The sequence below is a fragment of the Haliotis cracherodii genome, unplaced genomic scaffold (assembly GCF_022045235.1).
Source record: "Haliotis cracherodii isolate W230 unplaced genomic scaffold, xgHalCrac1.p SCAF_20, whole genome shotgun sequence".
Taxonomy (NCBI): domain Eukaryota; kingdom Metazoa; phylum Mollusca; class Gastropoda; order Lepetellida; family Haliotidae; genus Haliotis; species Haliotis cracherodii.
In genome coordinates this window covers 16140859-16162291 of record NW_027266276.1, presented here as the reverse complement: position 1 = coordinate 16162291, position 21433 = coordinate 16140859, and the positions used below count along the sequence as shown (strand labels likewise).

At 38.5% G+C, this 21433-nt stretch overlaps 1 protein-coding gene across 1 annotated transcript in view; it reads right to left on the bottom strand.

The window, feature by feature from the left end:
* LOC139470044 (mucin-3B-like) overlaps positions 1 to 21433 on the bottom strand; it is a 191389-nt gene that overhangs the window by 154630 nt on the left and 15326 nt on the right. Inside the window, exons 20-32 of the mRNA XM_071252333.1 lie at positions 21258 to 21307; positions 20549 to 20905; positions 20083 to 20285; positions 19458 to 19591; positions 6590 to 6702; positions 6143 to 6298; positions 5446 to 5548; positions 5038 to 5204; positions 4341 to 4454; positions 3857 to 3979; positions 3478 to 3588; positions 3335 to 3352; positions 2553 to 2809 (exon numbers count right to left, since the gene is read on the bottom strand). Of these exons, the coding sequence (XP_071108434.1) occupies positions 2553 to 2809; positions 3335 to 3352; positions 3478 to 3588; positions 3857 to 3979; positions 4341 to 4454; positions 5038 to 5204; positions 5446 to 5548; positions 6143 to 6298; positions 6590 to 6702; positions 19458 to 19591; positions 20083 to 20285; positions 20549 to 20905; positions 21258 to 21307 (1906 nt within the window). The remainder of the gene's footprint in view (positions 1 to 2552; positions 2810 to 3334; positions 3353 to 3477; positions 3589 to 3856; positions 3980 to 4340; positions 4455 to 5037; positions 5205 to 5445; positions 5549 to 6142; positions 6299 to 6589; positions 6703 to 19457; positions 19592 to 20082; positions 20286 to 20548; positions 20906 to 21257; positions 21308 to 21433) is intronic.

Genomic DNA, 21433 nt, shown 5'->3' with positions numbered 1-21433 from the left:
CGCCTCTTACGACCAGCATAGTCACCTTTTACGACAAGCATGGGTTGCTGAAGACCTATTCTACCCCGTATCTTCACGGGTCAGCGATTTAAGTGACAGATGAAGTATATCGATGACGTTCAATCTTAATGCTTTGACCTTTCATTTTAGTTGTGCATTAGTTTCATATTTGGATGTCTTCATAACTTTGCCACAACTTCATGGCATATTCAACATAGAAGTTGGCTTTTTAACGGAGATCAATATATTCGACATTCGAGAGGTTTAACTACTATGAGTCAATGGATATAAAGAACGGTGGTGAAGAAATGTAATCAGATTAGCAGGCTGGCGAAGAGAAGACACTTGTACGTGAAGTTTGAGAGGCAATTCAGACAATGGTGGTGGTGGTGTAGTTTCAGGGTGACGTGGACCAACACGTTGACTTAAGTAATAAGAATCACAAAGTATTAAATTGCACAAAGCACGACATTGGTTAGATAACGTAAAGGAGACGTCAGGATAGTATTATTCATTTGGATAGTCGGATAGATATGAAATTTAATTGCGGGGTAAAGAAAAGAAAAAACAGAAGACCATGTCTCTTTGATGAAAATGAACACCAGTGAATTTGGCCACTAATACTATTTCTAGTTTAAGTTAAGAGTTAGATTGATTTTGTGAGCATCATCGCCACAAATTTTGATTGGAATGTCTTAAATTTTGAACATCAGACACTAATTATACTTAAATAGTTTTGGACAGATTCCAAGACAAACTGAAAATAACCAAATCGTCTCCAAAACGATTCATCGTCGGCAAACTGTGCAGCATTAATATTTCGAAGCAGGTCCTTGATCATGATGTTGAATAGAATCGAACTTATAACACCCCCCTGTGGTACCATTTTTAATCACATGGATGCCCCATAGAAAAAAGAACATATCCACAAACATATGTTACCTCTAACTCTTAGTTTCCGTAATTTGAAAAGCAAGCCTTGTCTCCAATTCATGTCATAATCCTTTCCGATATTGAGAAAGACACCCATCATGTACTCTTGATTGCAAATAGCTTTCTGTCATGCTGATCTATGCATGGTGGTATTTTTCGGAATACTGACTGAATTTGGCAGAGAAGCTCACTCACGATTAATTACTAGTCTCTCCATGATATTACATACATTTGAAGGGAGAGAAATCGGTCTATATGTTGCAGGAAAAGATGCATCTAAAATCAGGACCAAAAGTTTATGAACTGATGACAGATGTGAATTGTTCAACAAGAGCGTTTGCTTCCTGACTATGACAACAGAAGTAAATATGACAACAAATGTGATTGGTGAGACAAAAGACACGTCATTCGCAAAGAGTTAATTATCCTTTTCACTTAAAACGTTTGGATATCGTCGCTTTCCATACCAAAATATGTCTAAGAACAACTTGAAAATTATTACTCCGGGACACAATGCGCGAAAACAGAGGCCACGTGGCGAGCGAAGTCCCAGTGAAAAAAAGAACTACACAAATATGGCACAATAAGCCACTATTTGACACTAGTGTTCTACGACCACTTCACGTATTGTTAAGACAGCCAATATAAACCATAATTATTGATAAATATCAAATTCTGAACCCGATACAAGCCACAACATGTGATGACAATATCATTGCTGACCCTAACAGACGCACATATATAATGTTACTGAAAATTTAACGATTAATTCTACCATGAATTTGGAAATTACACGATTCTGATTGGTCAATCAGAGACTATTAAAACACAAGAAACGCTGTCTGATTGAAACTGCGGGTTTGACAGCCGCATCACCACGGAAGCATATATTCATAGAAGAGAAACTATTTGTTTCAGACATTGTTGGTAGGCATATTTAAATAATTATATCTACACGTACAGGTTACAAAATGCAAAGTCAAAGGATGTGTGGCAATACATTTCCGATAGAAATATTCAAAGAGAATGTATTTTAAGTTTTGGGAACAGCAGAAAGTTTGGAATTTGGCGCTTCTCTATATCATTGCGTCACAATGAGCGATATGACGCCATGATGTTTACGAAGCTTGCATAATATTCTTTAGGGATGCCCACCTCATGTTAGCTGATCAAGTTGCCATGCCTATATGCTTTCAATGCCTGCCATATGACCCTGTGACGTGTAAAAAAGGGCTTGAGCATATACAGCGCCATCTTTTGTTTACAGGCTATTGTCGGTGATTTCGTAATTCAGATCGACAACCCACTCAACCCATGCCACTTCACTCAATATATTTGAGTTCGCGTTTTATTTAGTTATGGTAGAATGGAGATAAACAAATTGTGTTTTGTAATGTAGAGCTGGGTTACCTGTAGATTTAACCACGCTAAATTTAACATTTGAAACATCACCCTGCGCGTTCGGTTCCAAATTCAATTTAGCGTCGTTAAATCTACAGGTAACCTAGTTTTACATGGAAGACACAGGATGTTTATCTTCTAAATATTTAAGATTTTCATGATTTAAAATCATTGCTAAAAGTAGGTGTGCAGTTATAGTGTGTTGACCTCATGATTACCTCATAGACTTTCTTCCCTCCATCTGGCGTTTCTATGGTGACCTTGCTATCGGTCATGTTGTCAGCTCCGAAGCTAACTCCGAACACTTTCGGCTCTGTCCCAGCTTTAGCAATGATAGTAAGTTCAAGTTCGATGTCCCCATCGACACTTGTGTTGAAATTTCCTCCGTTGGCAGCCAACTGAGCCATGACGTTATTATCCTTCGTCTGCACGGTGAGGTACCCGGTTGACACCTTCTCCACGTCACACTGGGGAGCTGAGACAGAAAACAAATCCAAACTTTGGATTGTAGGCAGTTTTAACAATGTTGCAGATACTTAACAACATTAACGCCGCAATATCACAGCTATATAACAGCGGATATTGAAAACCACGACCCACGCTATTCGGGTAGGGTGACAATTCACAGAGCCAAACAACCGATTCCATTTTAGTCGACTGTTACGAAAAGTTATGAATCTATTCTGACCCGGAATCCCCACATGGCCAATACCATTAATGGCTCAATGTATCCAAGCTAACCCAGATATTTAATGAAGACTCGATAACCTATTGTGAGTGCGTTTGACATTTAAGTTTTAAGCAGGCGAAACACTTGGAAAGGGTCCCTTGAACATTTGTACTTTAACTGTATATGTACATTGATTGCTCCAGGATGAAGGTTGGGACGAGTTACTAACTACGTTCAGACATGAACGATCCGTGACCTCGCCACTAAAATATTTTGTTTTGGTTTTAATCAGTGTCATAAGACAGAAGAACATAACAAGCTATTACTTACTTGTTGACATCGGTGTAGCTGTAAAACAAGAAAGGATAGTGTTTAGTTTTTAAGAATTTGCTTATAAATCACATTGTCAAAATTGTTTTGAAAATTCATTAAAATCCACTTAACTGAGACATATGTCTGCACTTTGTACTTACTGCATCCCTTCTCGTCTGACCCATCACCACAGTCATCGTGGCCGTCACAGCTTCGGTCCTTGGGGATGCAACTGTCGTTCTCAACACATTGTGTCTCGTTCTTTGGACACACTGTAACGATAATGATAATAATCATAATATATATATATATAATATATATATAAATATATATATATATATATATATATATATATATATATATAAAAGAAGAGGGAACATATATGTGAAATGATGCATCACATTAAAATCGTTTGCTTCATAACATTCCCCATTAATGTTTTACTTTTTGCTTGTTTAAAGATACTCACATATTATATTTCCGATACAGGATTTAAATTCTAGATAAACACAGACGTTTTGAATATGAACTAGCTCTCACCGTGACAACCCGCTTCGTCTGAGCCATCAGTGCAGTCTTTCTCTCCATCGCAGACGAAGGACATTGGAAGGCACATGGTTGGTTTGTCAGCACATACGAAAGTTTCATTGCTGCACGTTATTTCTGCAAATATATTCATGTGACCATATAATTAGGATATATGATTTGTGGAAAAGTGTATCAAAACTTTGTCATTTAGCCATTTAAATTATTCCTATTGTATGATAAACAGTTACCCTATGATAAGAGTGCAGTTTATCATCGGAACATAGCACAGTTAAGATGTGATCAAAAGGTTACGTACGATCAGTGTGTTGCGTACTATGGTCAACATATGATCAATAGTTACGTACGACCCGTGAGTAGATAGTCAAAACAAATGTGTTAGTGTCAATCAGAACGTAACGTTGTAAAGTTCTAAATACATAATGGTACAAGAAGAATGTCTGGGACACACACATAATACAATTTTGATCCAACTTACTGCAATCGCGTTCGTCGGATCCGTCATCACACTCCTTGAGACTGTTGCAATAGAAGTCCTTTGGTATGCATTGTCCAGAGTCGCAGGTGAACTGGAGATCAGTGCAGGTTACATCTGAAATAGTCAATTCAAGACATTACTTTTACACATCAACATTTTTTATTCATATCATACATGCACGTTGTATGGTTATGTATTGCATAAGCCCGCAATGTAAAAAGAAGAAAAGCGCAAGATTTGCTAAGTGATTTTATCTCATCAAAAGATTGTTATTGACTTATTGTATGTTGGAACACTTCCCTATCATGATTATATTACTAAATCAACGTCTTATTCTTCCAAATTAATAAGTCTATTTATGAGTTTTATCATAGAACAGTGACCTACATGAACCCATCAACGGTATGGTTGTGATTAAAGGGGCGTCATGACCAGTGACCCCTGGCCAAGTTCCAGTCTAAGGTAATATTTGTCAAGCCCTGTCCATTGTCACTGTAGATTTAGACCGTGCATAACCAATGTGCTGAGGCAAGTCCACGTTGTAACAAAATAACAGTGATATGAAAGTTGTTGTGCTTAAGCGTAAGAGAACTAAGGATGGATGTCCACACTAATAACAGACGCATCCGACTATCAAACAATCAAATTTAGCCCCAGTTCCTATTCAGAATGCTAGAAATATGAACAGGTTACATACTGCAGTTGACTTCATCTGAACCGTCGCTGCAGTCCCTCATGCCGTCACAGACCTTGTCCTTGTTGATGCACATAAGAACGCCCTGCACCTCTCCACAGCTGTGTTGTGTCTCGTCACACTCGCCGCAAGTCTTGCCTGTGCATTCCAGCTCGCCCTTTTTGCATGTGCTGTAGCATAACGAAGAGGTATCACTTATTGTGCGAAACGGATACCTATAACACTCTTTTTCAACCCTGCACAGTTATTGTTCAATATTGTTACTGATATACAGAAGGCACTTCCTATTGTCATTCCGCAATCTGCATGGCGATGAGAGTTTCAATCACAAGCCCTTTTATCTCGTACCAGGTACCTTATACTGAATGCTGTCATGAGTAGACAGTGGTTGGAGAAGAAGAACAGACATACCAGAGTTGGCAATCCCGTGTGAAGTTCTGTCCTGGTTGGTAGATGAAGCTGTTTTTGTCTTTGCAGGGGCATTCTTCCAGTGGCACGCATCGTTTCGACTCCTCTGCAAACACGACATTGACAGTTTTACATGAAGTATACCATGCTTTGTCTTTTTGTCGTTATGTATTGCCAATTAACGACACGCGTGTCTGTGTGTTTATTTGTGCGTGCATGCGTGCGTATGTGTGTGTATTTGTGTGTGCGTGCGTGCGTGTGCGTTTTGTGAGTTGTTGAATGTGAATAGTTTTCAGTGTTTGCGTTTTTCAATACCAATAACAGGCTACTGTTGAGATGAAAAGACGGTTTTAAGTATTCATTAACCACAATATCGCCTTTCGATTGAGCGAGTGAGTACGTTGAATAGTTTTTTCAGTTCTCTCCAGCGTGTCAGCCTAATGTGGGAGGATTGTGTTAAGGAACAAATACGATAACCAAGATGTTTCTTGAATTCGGACCCAGGATCATCAAATCCTTAAGGAATTGTTTGTGCCTTAGACAACCTCGTACCATTGAAGTAAAGTAGGAAAATGACATTATTAAGACAAGAGAACAGGGGTTGAACAGGAGCTATTGAAGGACTAATGTAATCACGATCACTTTGAATACCAGTGAAGCGGTTAGAGATATATGTAGAAGGGCAGCAGTGTCTACATACCGTCCATGACAGTTCCTTCTGGACAGAAACAACCCTCAACACAATGGGTGCTGTTGCAGATTTCGCCTACAGTGTCGCTGATGGTGGATTCGGCGCAGCTTGGTTGACAAGGGTTGCCACAGGCTCTATACTGACTTCCGCCTTCACACTGGATGGCTGGTAGCATACAATCAGTGTGTTAAGGTGAGACTAACTATATTATTAATGATTGCTAATGGTCTCTTTAGACAATCATATATCGGTAATACATTTGTCAAAACTTCACGTGAAGTAACGTAGTCTATGCCAAATGGTTTGGTTAAAGTTTGGGATACATAAAAAATGAATATGATACTGATCATAAGCCAAGAGAAAAATCTCTTTTGAAGAAAGAATTATAATAACTTATGGAAAAACACGACATGCCGATGAACAAGTAATTAATTTAATGTGAACTGGTATACTTACGGCACAATCTCTGGGTTCTCCACTTAACAGCAATGCCATGAAGGTTCATACACTCAGCAGCGTAGGTGGCAATGGCGTTACACAAGCATTCACAGTCGCCTCCCTTGTCACAACTGCAAACATCAGGGCAAATGGCTATTTATTGATTCGGATACTTCTTTACTTTATTTAAACTGACGTATTTGCGTTTTAACTATAGAAGATAAGTCATAACTATATTATTATTATTATTATTATTATTATTATTATTATTTAGAGATTAAAATACAAAATGCAGCAAAGAGGGTTTGGCTGATTGGCTGATCCTGTCACACAGGCTGGTTAGACTCATCATCAGCTCGGGGCCCCTGCCCCTTCTTCACGCATCCCAGACATCGAATGGGTCGAGCCCACCCAGAACATTTCGGAGAATGTGAAAACTCCCCAACACTGCAGCCTTCTGCATTACCCAGATTGTCAGGGAGCAAACCCGGGTACTCTCCCAATCTCAGTCATGACACTGCAAACACGAAAACGTCGTTTTTTTCCGTATATGGTCATTGGACGGAAAAACGACTAAAAATTCATTAAAATTGATTAATTGGTCAGCGTCTAGAAAGTGTCCAGAAAAGGGTCGAGTTTTTCAAGCGTAAAATGGACGGAAAAACGATGCTTTTTGCTCCGCCTTGTACAACTGTTAACGGCCAATCAGATGGCGCTGGTCCCCCGACGCACTTGATGTCCAAGGCTTCCTTTCGGAAGCTTTAGGTTTCGTATTTTTGGCATGCCTTGCTCTAGTATCTGTCGCGCGCAGTGCAGCGAGATTTGCTGATAAGCTAGTTTTAGGATATGTTACATGTTAATGGAATTCAGACACGCGCCAAGACGTCAAACCAAACAATGTTACTAAGTTTATTGTGGTAACGGCTATGTACAGTTACCCCTATCGGATAATGGGTTGTGTTTCATTTGGTTATAACAATAACTAATTTTTTAATGTGAAGTTTACAAGATATACGACTTGGACGCGAGGTCGGTCACATGACGTTCTTCACGTGACTGTATTCTTGAAAAGGCGTAAACACTGACTACTTCCACATTCCTGGGGAAAACCCTTGGAATTCCCTGGTACGAATTCATACAGAAGCGTGGTTGCAAGCCCATTTAAGCATACCCTCGCTACAACCCATCCCAGAGAGAAAAAATACGAAAAAAAATCCAAACTGTCGCAGTGACAATTTACAGAAATCTATGAATTTACCTTAGTATCTATTTGACACATCTTCACAATCACCTTTCAATGATCGGCCAATTGATCAGTGATGCCAAAGGCTTGAAATCGCCACAGGTTAATTAACAACTTCGAAAATATCTCCCGTTACGTTTATCGTGTCGGCCATTTTGACGTATTGTACTTGATGTAAATGTATTACGACGCTCTGTCATTGTAATTGACTTACTGAGGTAATTCTGTAAACGATCTTCTCATCTAATGAGGATATTGTTTGGAATATATGTCTTGTAAACATACTAAAACATATGTTCCTCGCTTTGGGGGGAACTATTTTATTCCGGGGTGGCCCATTAAATCTAGTAGTAAGTCAAGGCACCATGCGTGATCTGTTATTTTATGTGTTTAAATTACGATTTGGGGCGTTAATAAAATACACTGACGCAAGTATATTCTATTCAAATCAATTGGATAATTGAATATGCTTTCTTTTACATATTACATAACATCACTGCACAAAATATGAACAGTTGTAGTAACACACTACGGTAATCGCATTAAACATCATTTTCAACTGTATAGTATTTCAGTATTTCAGTTATATCTTGGTATATCAGACTGATGTGGGATAAAAATCCGAAGTGGTTCAGGTCATCCAATGGGTGTTCGGGAAAAGGTGAGCGTATCCTGCCACACAAGTGGCACCCGTCACAAACACATGCAAGGACAAGTCAATTGTTCATCTGAACAAAGCACGGAAACACATAATGATGCCCGTCCTCAGTTTTACCGAGCATGTAAATTATTTTGTCCGTCAAAAACATGGACGAGTATAAACAATATGTTCATTCACGTAATACATGTCATACATTTGACAAAATGTATTGACTCGGAGCATTATTGTTAATCACAGCGTATGTAGTTGAACTCATCACCCATCCCATTATTGATAACCCTTCTTGAAGATCTATGAAATCAGAAGCTGCAACACTCTATCTTTTAACAGGCATGTCAGACTTCTATTTCATTACTCAGTTTTATTTGCACGGATTACTATGGAAGGGACATTGTCTCGTTGTCGCATTGACGCCTTTACAAAAACAAGCAAAACGTGTCAAAATTAACAAAAGCGCGACAATTGGCCATTTGTCGCATTGTCGCGTGTTCGCATTGTCGCTCTTTGATAATCCTTTTCTTTATTTTACAAAAGGGCGACGATGCCGTAACGCGACATTTTCAAGGTCAAAATATGTCTCGTTGTTGCATTGTCGCCCCATCACAAATGTGTATAAAAGGCGTAAAGTTCAGTTATTGTTACAGTTAGGAAGTTCAACCTGATAAATGTACGTCTTGAAATGAAAACACAAGTCCGTCCGCGAGTCCATAACGTTTTATTGTGAGCTCTTCTCTAAAAGTGCTTAGTGTTCAACTCCCAGTTCCAAACACGTAGTACCCCCTCAATAATCCACATACCTCCAGTGCAGTGGTCTTCCGGAAGATCTTACTCTTTACCGTATTAGACAACTGACGAGTGCACGCCTGACCTGTGACCTCGTTGCAACCCTCGTGATGTGTTTGCCGAAGGGAGAGGTGTAGGAAATGTGTGCTCCAGCCCCGCGCAGAGCTCGCGACACACTGTATACTGATGTATACAGTATATTGCAGTTGATATACTGTATACTGCATGTGATACTTATTTGCAACTTTCAAGATTCAAGATTCAATTTGCATATATTTCATATACAACAGACCGCCGTCATATATCACTGGAATACTGCTGAGAGCGGCGTTAAAACAAATTGTTTTCATAATGGAGCGCTGCAGTCATTTAAAATAGAACCGTATACATATGTACATGTAGTACCAACTCACTCTATTTGTTTCGAATATTCAGCAGAAAATATATTATTAACCAGGTCTTTGGGAAAAGATATCAGATTTTTATAAGCAGCCACATAGGGATGATAAAGGACCCCTCGCTGATTAGGTTCTTGTTTACTTAAGAGCAGAGTTGGCCATGTTAGATGATATAACCAAAATCCGGGAGCTCCGGCGGGGGGCAAGCTGGTCTTGTTAGTGTATGGTATGAGCTGTGACGTTGACCCAAGAGAATAATGTAAAACATGAGACCAACTCAAGTCTATAATGATTGGGAAAGTCTAGATTTCCACAGCCCTAGCCTGAAACTAAGAATTGTTCTAGGCTCCATTTTAATTGTATTATGTTCATTTTGTAGACATGGATGGACCAACCAGGAAAGAAATTGATGGAATATTAATATCACATGTTACCACTGATCCAGTTAAATTCATCACACAATAATAAATTAGTATTTGACATTACGGCATTTGATTATTAGGGCATGATCATGTACATGTTCACTGTAGTAATGTACACACCGGTCAACTTGATTATAATTTTTATCAAAGTGTAGCGCGGCATCAACGATTACTTTATGATATCCTCACTTGTCATCGATGTATTGACATCGAACAATGGGCGGCAATTCGAAATTCTTGTGGATAGCTTCAATAGGGGACAGCGCCGGTGTCAGTACAATTTTCCTAGTTATATAAGTATCTACAAAATATAATCTGAAGCAGACAAGAACAATATTTTTTTATTAATGCTTACTTTCATGGATAGAATTAAGGCAATCTAGGCTTGCCAAATCGTTCTAGACTTGAGCTGGATTCCTTTTAAATGTATTATTCTGTATGGTCTGGGAGACGAACGGGCGTCGGTATCGCATGGAGAACTGGGACAGCCTTAATCAGTGTAATCGGATATGTTGTGGAGTTTCGGTTTTGGGCTGTTTGCTGAATATATAGAATTGCGAGTTATGTATACTCTGTATTCTTTCGTCATGGTAGCATATATATTTTCTATGTTGCTTTTTGAATTATCCACAAATAATGAGAACTACAATGTAAACCTCTCTCTGGAGATATGTAATAATACTACTGAAGGGCATATCTGAAAAATGGGACTTCTCGACAAATATTTCTTTCTTAAATACTACCCGTTACAGGCATTTTGATCATTATATCATACTTTGTACAGTTTAAAAGTCAAATTATGGCAAATTGTGTATCTTTCTACATTTTGAATTAATTATATTTTCTGAAATAAAACCTTAGCATCAGATAGTGATATACACGAATATGATCTATACTATTATAAATGAATTAACAATTTCGTATTATGAATTAGATAAACAGAAATATGATAGTAAAACAAATTATTTTAATCTATTCTTGTGAATAGGTAACGAGAGATCTAGGCAACGCACTAACGTAGCCATTTATGAAAAATGAACATGCACATTGAATGACCGGGAAGAATGCATCGCAATAATTAAATTATGAATCAAATTATGTTATATATATAACAGAATATTTAGAAAATATAAGTTTAATTTCTCATTGTTGGAAGGTGTTTAATAATTATATAGATTTTGTTTGATTGTTTGTTGTTTAACGCCGCACTCAGCAATATACCAGCTATATGACGGTGGTTCGTAAATAATCCAGTCTGGACCAAACAATTTAGTCATTATCATCAAGACCACCGATCTACGCATTTTGGGATACGATGACATGCATCAACCAAGTCAGCGAGCCAAGTCGCCTTCGTACAAGCATGGGTTGTTGAATTCCTATTCTAACCCGGATCTTCACGGGTATTTTTTTAAATAATAAGGTACAATGAAATTCTGTATATGTCCATAATAAGTGTGTATAAGTAGATGGATAATATGTCCATACACGCCAAGTTAATGGTATATGCATTAATTTAAATGCAAATGATTCAATGATGAGTTCTTTCACAAGTCCATATTTCAAGGCATGTATTTGATATTCATAATAACTCCACAAAAGCTACACAATGGCAACAAAACGGTACCAGCATCATAGATACCAATAATACATGAGATACATATAATTACTTTAAAGTTAAAACATGTATCTAAATAGAAAATTAGAAGGATACACTTCCGACATTTTTCGTATTTTGTTTTCGTTTGGAGAGAGAAGTTGTGTTTGGTATCTGATGGGTGCAAACAGGTGTTCCCTTCCGCCCAGGCCTTGCGGCAATGCTATAGCCCAAAATGAAACAAGCCTTGTTCAACAGGTTCAGACTCAAATTTCTATCCCACTTGGGCTCCTTTTAAATTTAAATATAATTTCTCGGGTCGATATGTGTCAGAAGAAATGAAATATTACAGCACTGGTGAATAGGTTATATGCGCATGTCAGCGTCGATCCTATAATATCCTTTTATGCAAAATACATATATGCTGATGAATTAAGGTAGTAATACTACGCAAATATATGTCCAGATGCATACATCAGTATCATCTCGTGATCTTAATTCGTGCTTTGAGCCCTTTTTCTACCGGAGATTCTGGGGTGTTACATCACACCAGAAAGCCAGGTCCAAATTCAAGTCAAAATTTCATGGTCCGTCTTGTATGTTGGAAACCAATATCGCAATATGGCTAAATATTGCTGAACGTGGTATTAACCCGATTACTCACATAATTATTCCATTTTCTACAGTCATCTACGAACACTATCTTTAAGGAGGTATATCTGTATCATCCAAATGTCCATACATATATGTCCACATTTATATGTATAAAGCAAGTCGTCTTGCACTCTTCCTTAAAAGATAAATGTTAAGCATTTCCTCTGTGTGGATTTATATAATGTAATATCGTTTTAATGTAATGCTGATGCAGTAAACGTACCACAGACCTGATGCTAGAATAACATCTAATTTCTGAAATGAACATATTTTAAAGAAAAAAACAGTTGTTTAAACAATTCTTATAAAATATAAGAACAAGGAGCCAAGAGCCAAATATTGGGCTGTGTTGGACATATTTGTTTCGGGGTCTTATGACAGACAAACCTGATGCCTTTAAGTATAAAGATAAGTAAGTATAGATGTTGTACATATTCAAATATGTTCGTGATTAACCCAACCTTGAAAAATATTGAAAGATGAGTGGTAGCTATTTATGCCATTATTTCAAATTAGAATGAGAGCACATCAGGAAAGCATGGTACTTTAATATACGTATCTTGTTAACCCAATATTCTTTTTTAAGTAAGAGCAGCATGTATATCGAGAGTATAGGTTTGGTGCGTGACTTATCACACAGTACTTTCAGAAAGTGTCCATATTCTGTTTATCGGCAATAAATAACATAAGACGATTCATACGGGTAAATACGATTTACTTCAGAACTAGTATAGATTATTTAAGGTTAGGGGGAAATGTATGTAATTAACAGAACTTTGGCCGGGTTTGAAGGATTTGGGTCCTGGCTTGGGCTTTGTGTTGGACATGTTGACGGCATTTCCAGGTTTGACGTATCAATGACAAAAATGATGTCAGATGCAATTCTCTGCCTTTTCGGGTGAACAATTGGCTTGCCTTTGGATGTGTTTGTGGCGGGTGCCACTAGTGGATCGGAATGAGCTCGCGTTTTTGCGAGCATCCAATGATATCATTTATTATGATGAATCATGAAACATGCTCCTGATGTTGTCGCAATGGTGCAGTTGGTTTAACAACAAACAAACAAAACATAATATCTTTAAGAATTATGTTAACAATTCCGATGCTAAAAATAATCTCACAATCTCCATACCTCTCTCTCTCTATGAAAACATAATAACTTTTTTTTTAATAATCTGAAGGAATAATAATGGCAATACTATCATAATTATCATCATTATTTATGTTACTTATCCTCAAGTGAAGTAGTCCTCCACACTATACATTCAGTGAAGAAGCCCATGAACATATGAACTATGTAACATACATTCATGGAAATTAGATGAACAGTTGAAGTTAGCAAATGATATTATTCGGTCGAACGTCTATCAGCCATCTATTCTATTCACGAAGAACATTTCACGTGGGACCAACAGAGGGAATTATGACTATTGACTTGCTAATTATTTTTTATATTCATGCCAGCTCAAACGATCTATTGGCTTGATTTATTGTTATGGTATCCACAAAATAAGTAGGATCCGATTTTTTCCGTTTTTGTTGAAATAAAACTGAATAATATTTGCTGTTTACATATCAAAGTTTGCCAAATTGTTACAAAATGTTTGCCCACAGCAAGGCTACGTATCCCCAACATATTGTGCTAGGCACAGTATCACTGGACTGAGGAAGAGCGGTATTCCTCCTTGTGGGTCACCTGCTTGGCAATATGGGACGGGAAAACTGCAGGGGGTGAGGGCAGTTAAGTTGATGGTACAGACAGATAAGAGAGATCATTTTACAAATGTGAAACCTCAGTCCACAAAGGAAGAGGCGAAAGCTGAAACTTGGTGAGGTTTACAGAACAAAGGCAGTTATTTCTAGTTTCTTACTGACTCTCGAAGATACATTTAATAAAACAATTAATGCGTGTGTGTGTGTGTGTGTGTGTGTGTGTGTGTGTGTGTGTGTGAGAGAGGTAGAAGAAGATTTGTACACTATAAAAATGGCTACGTATGTAGTTGGGGTAGATATGTTGAATGCCCGGCCAGTATGTCCTTTGAGTCACTACAGTTTCAGTCATTAAAATGCGTAAAACAGTATTTGAGTGAAAGAAAACACTATAAGTGAGTGAAACAAAAGACCTCAGTACAGGCACACCCAGTCCCCCAACCCCAAGTCTGCATGTACCAATACTCATACCTGCCACATCCTCAACCACTTAAATTACTCACACAATCATCTGACAACATGTTCGCCAACCCTCGTATCACAACGCATGCACGCATGCATGCACGCACGCACGCACGCACGCACGCACGCACGCACGCACGCACACACACACACACACAAACAACTTTCTTCTTTCCCCAGCATTATGTCTACGTCAGCCATCATGGATCCATACGCATGTTTACATACATAATCCATCCTCCCACCATTCCCCAACATCCATCGAACTATAACTATATCCGCCCTCATGTATCGGTATTCGTGCTTTCATACATACATACATACACCCCCCTACCATTCCCCTACATCCATCGCAGTATAACTATGACTATAACCGCCTTCGTGCATCCGCACTTATGTTCACATTGCATTGCATATGCATCGAATTACAAGTTTAAAATATCGTAAATATTTTACAACATGTACATATTATATATCAGCAAAGAGAGATTATTATAACGCAATAGATTTCATCCGTCAAAACATCACAGAAAAAGGGGCAGCCTGGAATTTTACAATGGCATCTGAATGCACTAAGACGTTCAACTGGTCAGGAGGTGAGAGTTGCGGAAGATTACGGTAAACTTCAGTTACAGATCTCCATTACGAATATCTAAAGTATGAATAAAGATCACAGCTTGCTATGACGTGTACTTCATGCCTGCAGAATTAGCAATGTCCTTAGCTTTAAATTGTATGTCTAAATGCTTATGTAGACAAAGACCCAAATGTATATAGGCATGACCATATTATATTCTACGCAAATATCACCACATTTAAAAACAAAGCTGGTTGAGTCTTTGAAGGGCATTAAGAACTGATACACACAAGGAAAAATATTTATGGATGTCAACGGAGGAACACTGCGTTTCGGAATATATACTTTCTCCTTCATCAGGTGCATATTATTAAATGCTATGAGGCAGAGAACATATATTTGTACCTGTAAGAACAACAAAAGTAAAAAGATAGCAAAGAAGGGAACGCAACAAGGGAAGCCAACAGATAACTGGCATGGCGCTGATTACCCCGCCTCCCGTTTGCCCATTGTCCATTTCCCATTACTAATCATTCATAAGTTAAGTTTTGGCTTTAGTTTGTCCATTGATAATCAACCATCAACGTCTATTATCTCCACCCTAAAAATATGTAGTTTACTAAGAAAGTGGTATCCAAATATAATGTGTGTTACTGTTGACCACTTTCTTAAAGGCATTGTTGGTTCAAAGTTTTTGGTCATAGAAGCCGTGCCATTTTTCTCTTGTCAGAGGAGTACACAAAGTATACGTCATCTGGACTAACATTTTTGGTTCGGTGGCTGGGTTAGATCGCCAACTTTGTGTTCCGGCGATTGGGTGCCTCACTCACAGTGTTGGTTCAAATCCCGGACGGGACTCAACCCAAGAAAGTACGAGAATCTGTACTTTACTCAAAAAGTATTATCCCAATTATAACATTTGTTGTCAAGAAAACACAATAAAGGTATATTCGGCTTTGGATGGGTAATGATATCACAGACGTATACGGATATTGATGATGACTTGGAGGAGCTTCGTAACGCACGTCTTCTCAATTCAGGGATTGGTAAATCAAAATATGTGCGTGCGCGTGCGTGCGTAAAAGTGGGCCTGTTGGATGTTACATAAAACATTCATCTTGAGCGGGATGGTAGTTCGAGTTGGATTAGCATGTTAACTATATGATCTTCTTTAGGCAGAGAATGCCGCGCATGAATGTATTGATGAAATTCCTAGGTAAATGGGGCCTTTTCGTCCCCAGGAATACCCACAGTGGAGACTTCAATTGGGATAGGGTGTACACAATGTGTTACCTGGTAGATTGTGTGTCATCGGACCGGACAACGTTGGTCTTTGACTGATTGTGGCGTAAAACACACTTATTCATTTACTTATATCGGAAATTGAATGTTCATCTTAATTGTTATTGTTGAACATGTAATATATTTTTAAAGAAATAAAACAGTGACATAATAACTACAACTATCACTATGTGAGCGCGAGTAGCTTTTTTGGAATGAGATGAATAAGTCTTATAAAGTTGTAAGCTTCTTCACAACTGTGTAACTATGAATTGACTTTATTGGGTAATCAAAAAAGAGATAGGACATAATAACCAAATTTCATACGATTTCACTTGTCCACCATCTCGGATGCAAGGCGAAAACATTTCAGCGCGTTTGAAGCCACTGAGAATGCCCCCTGCAGAGTTGGACGAACATTCTGCGGTGGCGCGGCTGAGTTGACCAGAGGCTATCAGCAGTATTTCCTGTCCAGGTTATTTAGGTCAGTTGTTTGTGTGTGTGCCTGTGCGTGTGTGCGTTTGTGCGTGTTTGCGTGCGTGCGTGGGGGGGGGGGGGGGGGGGGGCGTGGGGGGTGAGATTGGGGGGATAGATGATAGATATAGCAACAAGTAAGGTCATCTTGAGTGGGAGGGTATTCGCAGATGGATTAGCATATGAACTATGATTCTCTTTAGGCAGAAAATGAGGATCCACGATGTTCGACCTGGTAGAAGTGTGTTATCAAACCTCACAGCATTGGTTTTTTGACTGACTGTAGCGTCAAAACAAACTCATTCATTTACTTGAACTGAATGTTCATCTTAATTGTTATTGATAGTCACGGATAATAATAATAGGATTACCAGAAAAACGGGGTTTTACACACAAGCCAATAAACTTCGCTCATTAACACCAGAGTAAGTCAGTACAAGATTGAAAACTGCCCCATAATTATGTATGACATGCTTGTCGGGTATTGCTACATATATATGTGAAAACAAAGTTATTAAAATGAAGAGCAAAACTGATGAAAGTTAACAATAAACGTGTATACGTGTTATATCGTCACTGCAAAAATAATGATCGTTTGTCATTCAAATACGTTATATCTGTATTAGCGATATTGTCATTGTTCCACCGGTGAGTCAGCGTTAGCCGTACTATCTCGTAGTATAATTGTATTTCTGAAGACATCACGATACAGTTTTTACGATGCATCACGTCTGCACTAGCGCTTGATAACAGCCTTGTGTTTGGTGTGAGGTGAGGTGAAATTGGGTTTAACGTCGCGTCCAAGATTATTGCACTTATATAGCGACGTGCATGCACGTGTATGTGTGTGTGTGGCTGCTTGTACTAGTCCGGACTGATGCCGATTTATAGTGCTAGCTCACTGAGATACCATGCCGCAGTTTAACATGAATACCCCACTCAGACACAGTATACTGACTCCGAGCCGACCAGTCCTTGTTTTAGCCCCTTAATGCCGAGCGCCAGACAGGGTAACAACAAGTACAATCATTTAACGTCTTTCTGTATGATGCGGCCCGGGATCGAACCCTGGACCTTCCGCTCTCCGGGCGGACGCTCTACCTCTAGACCACGGAGGCTGTCCTTGTGTTTGGGTGTTTCAGTGGTTTAAATCGCTGCTCTTGATATTGTTGAATAAACTTTGATACTATGAACAATATAATGTTATGTGAGAGGTTGACGTTAGAACGGTAACATACTAATAGTATATAGGATGACATAAACAGAACAATGAGAAGTTCGTCCAGATTAGTGTATAGGCAACATTTAATAATTAAAATAATTACATTCAACAACTCCCCTTTTAAGTCCATTTTCCTGACTTATAAGTAAATGCAAGAACAATCGGCCGGAATACAATGTATAGTTCTTGTCCACTTCCATATGACTATATAGCATACAATAAGCTATCGGGTCCCGTTTAGATCGGTTTGGGTGGCAGCCTAGATAGCCATAGAATAGTTTCATCTTGGAATCTCCCATATCACTGGGGATACTCTTCAATTTAAATGGAGTAACTCGTTACGATTCCGAATCTTCACGTGTCTGTGTTTATGAACCATTGTCAAATAGTGGTGACATTAAATCTAGGAAACAATACGCGAAATCGCGCATGCACAGAACGGAAAATTTGGTCAAGGCATTAAGTAATCCGCATGCGCAGAACGATTGATTTCAGTACTTCCGCTAAGCGCTTCGAGTACAGCGTCAAACGCGGGCCTGTAATCTAACACGCGAGGACTGACCAATGAAAACTGAGAAGTAGAAATACCGGTAGACGCTGTTGCTTGATTGACAATGTCAATCAAGAAAGGGAGGAGCTTAACGCTATCGTCCTCTCCCAGTAAATTCCGATGTCAAATAACGACGTTATTTGGACGGAAAAACGATGGTTTGAAAACGTCCAAATAACGTCGTTTTTCCGTCCAATGACCATATACGGAAAAAAACGACGTTTTCGTGTTTGCAGTGTGAGATTGGGAGGTACCAAACCTAAGGCACCGAGAATAATAGGGAGTCGGACAACTTGGTACTTGGGATGCAAGCGTGACATTTCGAAAGCGAGGTCTGCATATTTGCCATCATTTCCTGAATCTTGTCAATCACATTAGTGTCAAAAGAGACAGAACATTCAATGATATAAATGATTTCTTTGGATCTATCAAAAAGGACAAGATCAGGTTTGTTGGCCTTGAAACGTCTTTTCCATGACGCCCCTACATATTCCGGGTCGTACCATGGATGGACCTCTGTGTCAAAACCACAAGCATGAACTCTGCAGGGTTGCTGATCCTCTCAACACACTGCACATAACTCGACGCAGTTAAGAAAACTGTGGAATGTCTTGTTGTCATTATTATTATTATTATTATTATTATCATTATCATTATCATTATCATCATCATCATCATCATCATCATTATTATATTATTATTATTATTATTATTATTATTATTATTATTATTTGTACCATTCGCTTAACCTTCAGTTGTTTTTCAGTCATATACTTAACTCAACTATGATTCAGGCATAAATTAATTAACGTGTTTCACAGAAAACTGTGAAAGTGCAAATAAAACACCTACCCGCATGCCTCAGACTCGCAGAATTTAAAGAGGGTATGTGTTCTTGTCGCCATTTTGTTTCGACATTGTTGAAACTCTGGGCTGTAAAGTACTTTGCAAGCACTTGTTGCCCAATCTTTCCTATCGGCGTTTGTCTGTTGGGTTATAAACAAAAACAAATCATTAGACGCTTTCAAGGTTTTCTCATGTTATTATTTGACAGGTGAGGTGAGGTGGGGTGAAATGGGGATTAAATTGCGTTCAAGATTATTTCACTGATATAGCGAAGTGCATATGCTCGAATGCGTGCTATGTGCGTGTACACGTGACTGCTTACATTAGTCAAGACTAATGCCATTTTTAATTGTGCTAGCCCATTGAGATACCATGCTGCAGTTTAGACACAGTATACTGACTGAGCCGGCCAGTCCTTGTTTTATTCCCCTAAAGCCGAGCACCAGGCTGGGTAACTTGTTATATAATAGGTCAGTTGTTGCACAAAATAAAAACCGGTTTAATAAATGTAAAATATGAAGGTATAATTACAACATCTTAATAGAAGCGAAATAATATCATAAAATTTACATACATTATGTACTGATTTTATTTAACATTTTTTCGGTATATTTGCATCTGAGGTTCTCACCTCACATGGCTCTTTGCCCGTGGGCACATACTCGACACACTTATCGGGAGACACTCTCCAGGAATTTCCAAACGCAGCAGCATCAGTAGCAAGGGCGCCTGTTTGCAACGTTTTGTCGTCCTGATTGTTTCCATTGTTGTTGCCACACAAACCTTTGGTTTGATTTGCCCATGCCTCGGGTACTTCAAGTTTCACGTACAGACCTGTTGATGTATCAAGGGCGGTTGTATATTTATTGCGTCTTATACGTATATATATATATATATATATATATATGTATTGCACTTATATGACACGAAAACTTTCCGTTGTTGATACAATTCGGAATATACATGTATGTGAGTCCACAACTACTGATTGTTGACATATAGAGAGATATGATTATATTGTGCACAAAATCAAATGTCATTCGTCTTCCACACATTTAAGTTTGACAAAATACTTCAAATACATTTTAGTTGCTCACCTTGGTCCCATGTGATGACAAAGTTGCGGGCGAGGATGTGATATGTAAGAGCGGTAAGTCGGACCTGGATGCCATCCAATATGTTGTTAATAGTTCCTTCTGGGTAGTTCTGACCGTTGATGTCAACACCTTTAGATCTTGCCATTGTCATAGTGAGGCCTTCACCCAACTGTATTTCAAGGGATTTGGTACACATGGTCTCGGTACCTCGACACTTGTAGCCTTGAATAAGAACCTTGATGTCATTGTACTCCAACATGACATACTGGCACGATCCGTCACTGGAACCGGGGAAGTAGTATGCGTCGCCATCAAAGGTTTGGAAGAATTGCTGGGTTCCGGACAGCGTACAGATTTCTGCACACAAACGAAAGATAGGAAACAAAATATCAGGTTGAGGCCATTTCCTCATCATCATGAATGCAATTTAACTTTACATTTCTGTCAATTATTGAAGATTGTCTTGTCGGTGTGCCACCGGTGAGGAAGGATACGCTTATATTTTCGCGAATACCTAGTGTCATCAATATTCAATAATGATTAATAAGCAAATGCTTGTGATATACTTCTTTTAGTTGAGTTTTCTTATAATTATGGAAATTTTTTGTGTCGCTTTATATTAATAGATGAACACATTTTACATACTCATTAACACTACATAGTGTATTAATTTTAGCTTTATGAATAATACAAAGTAGTATCAACTCACGTCTGCAAGTGCTTGAATCGAGAACTTCCCACTTAGCGTTGTTACATTTCCTGTAAATACAAGATGAAGTTGTAGAATTGTTTACATTCGAATCCTAAATTACATCATCGTACTTCATGATATATACAACTAAATCATTCTATTGATAGCAATATCGTTTCTCCACACACATAATA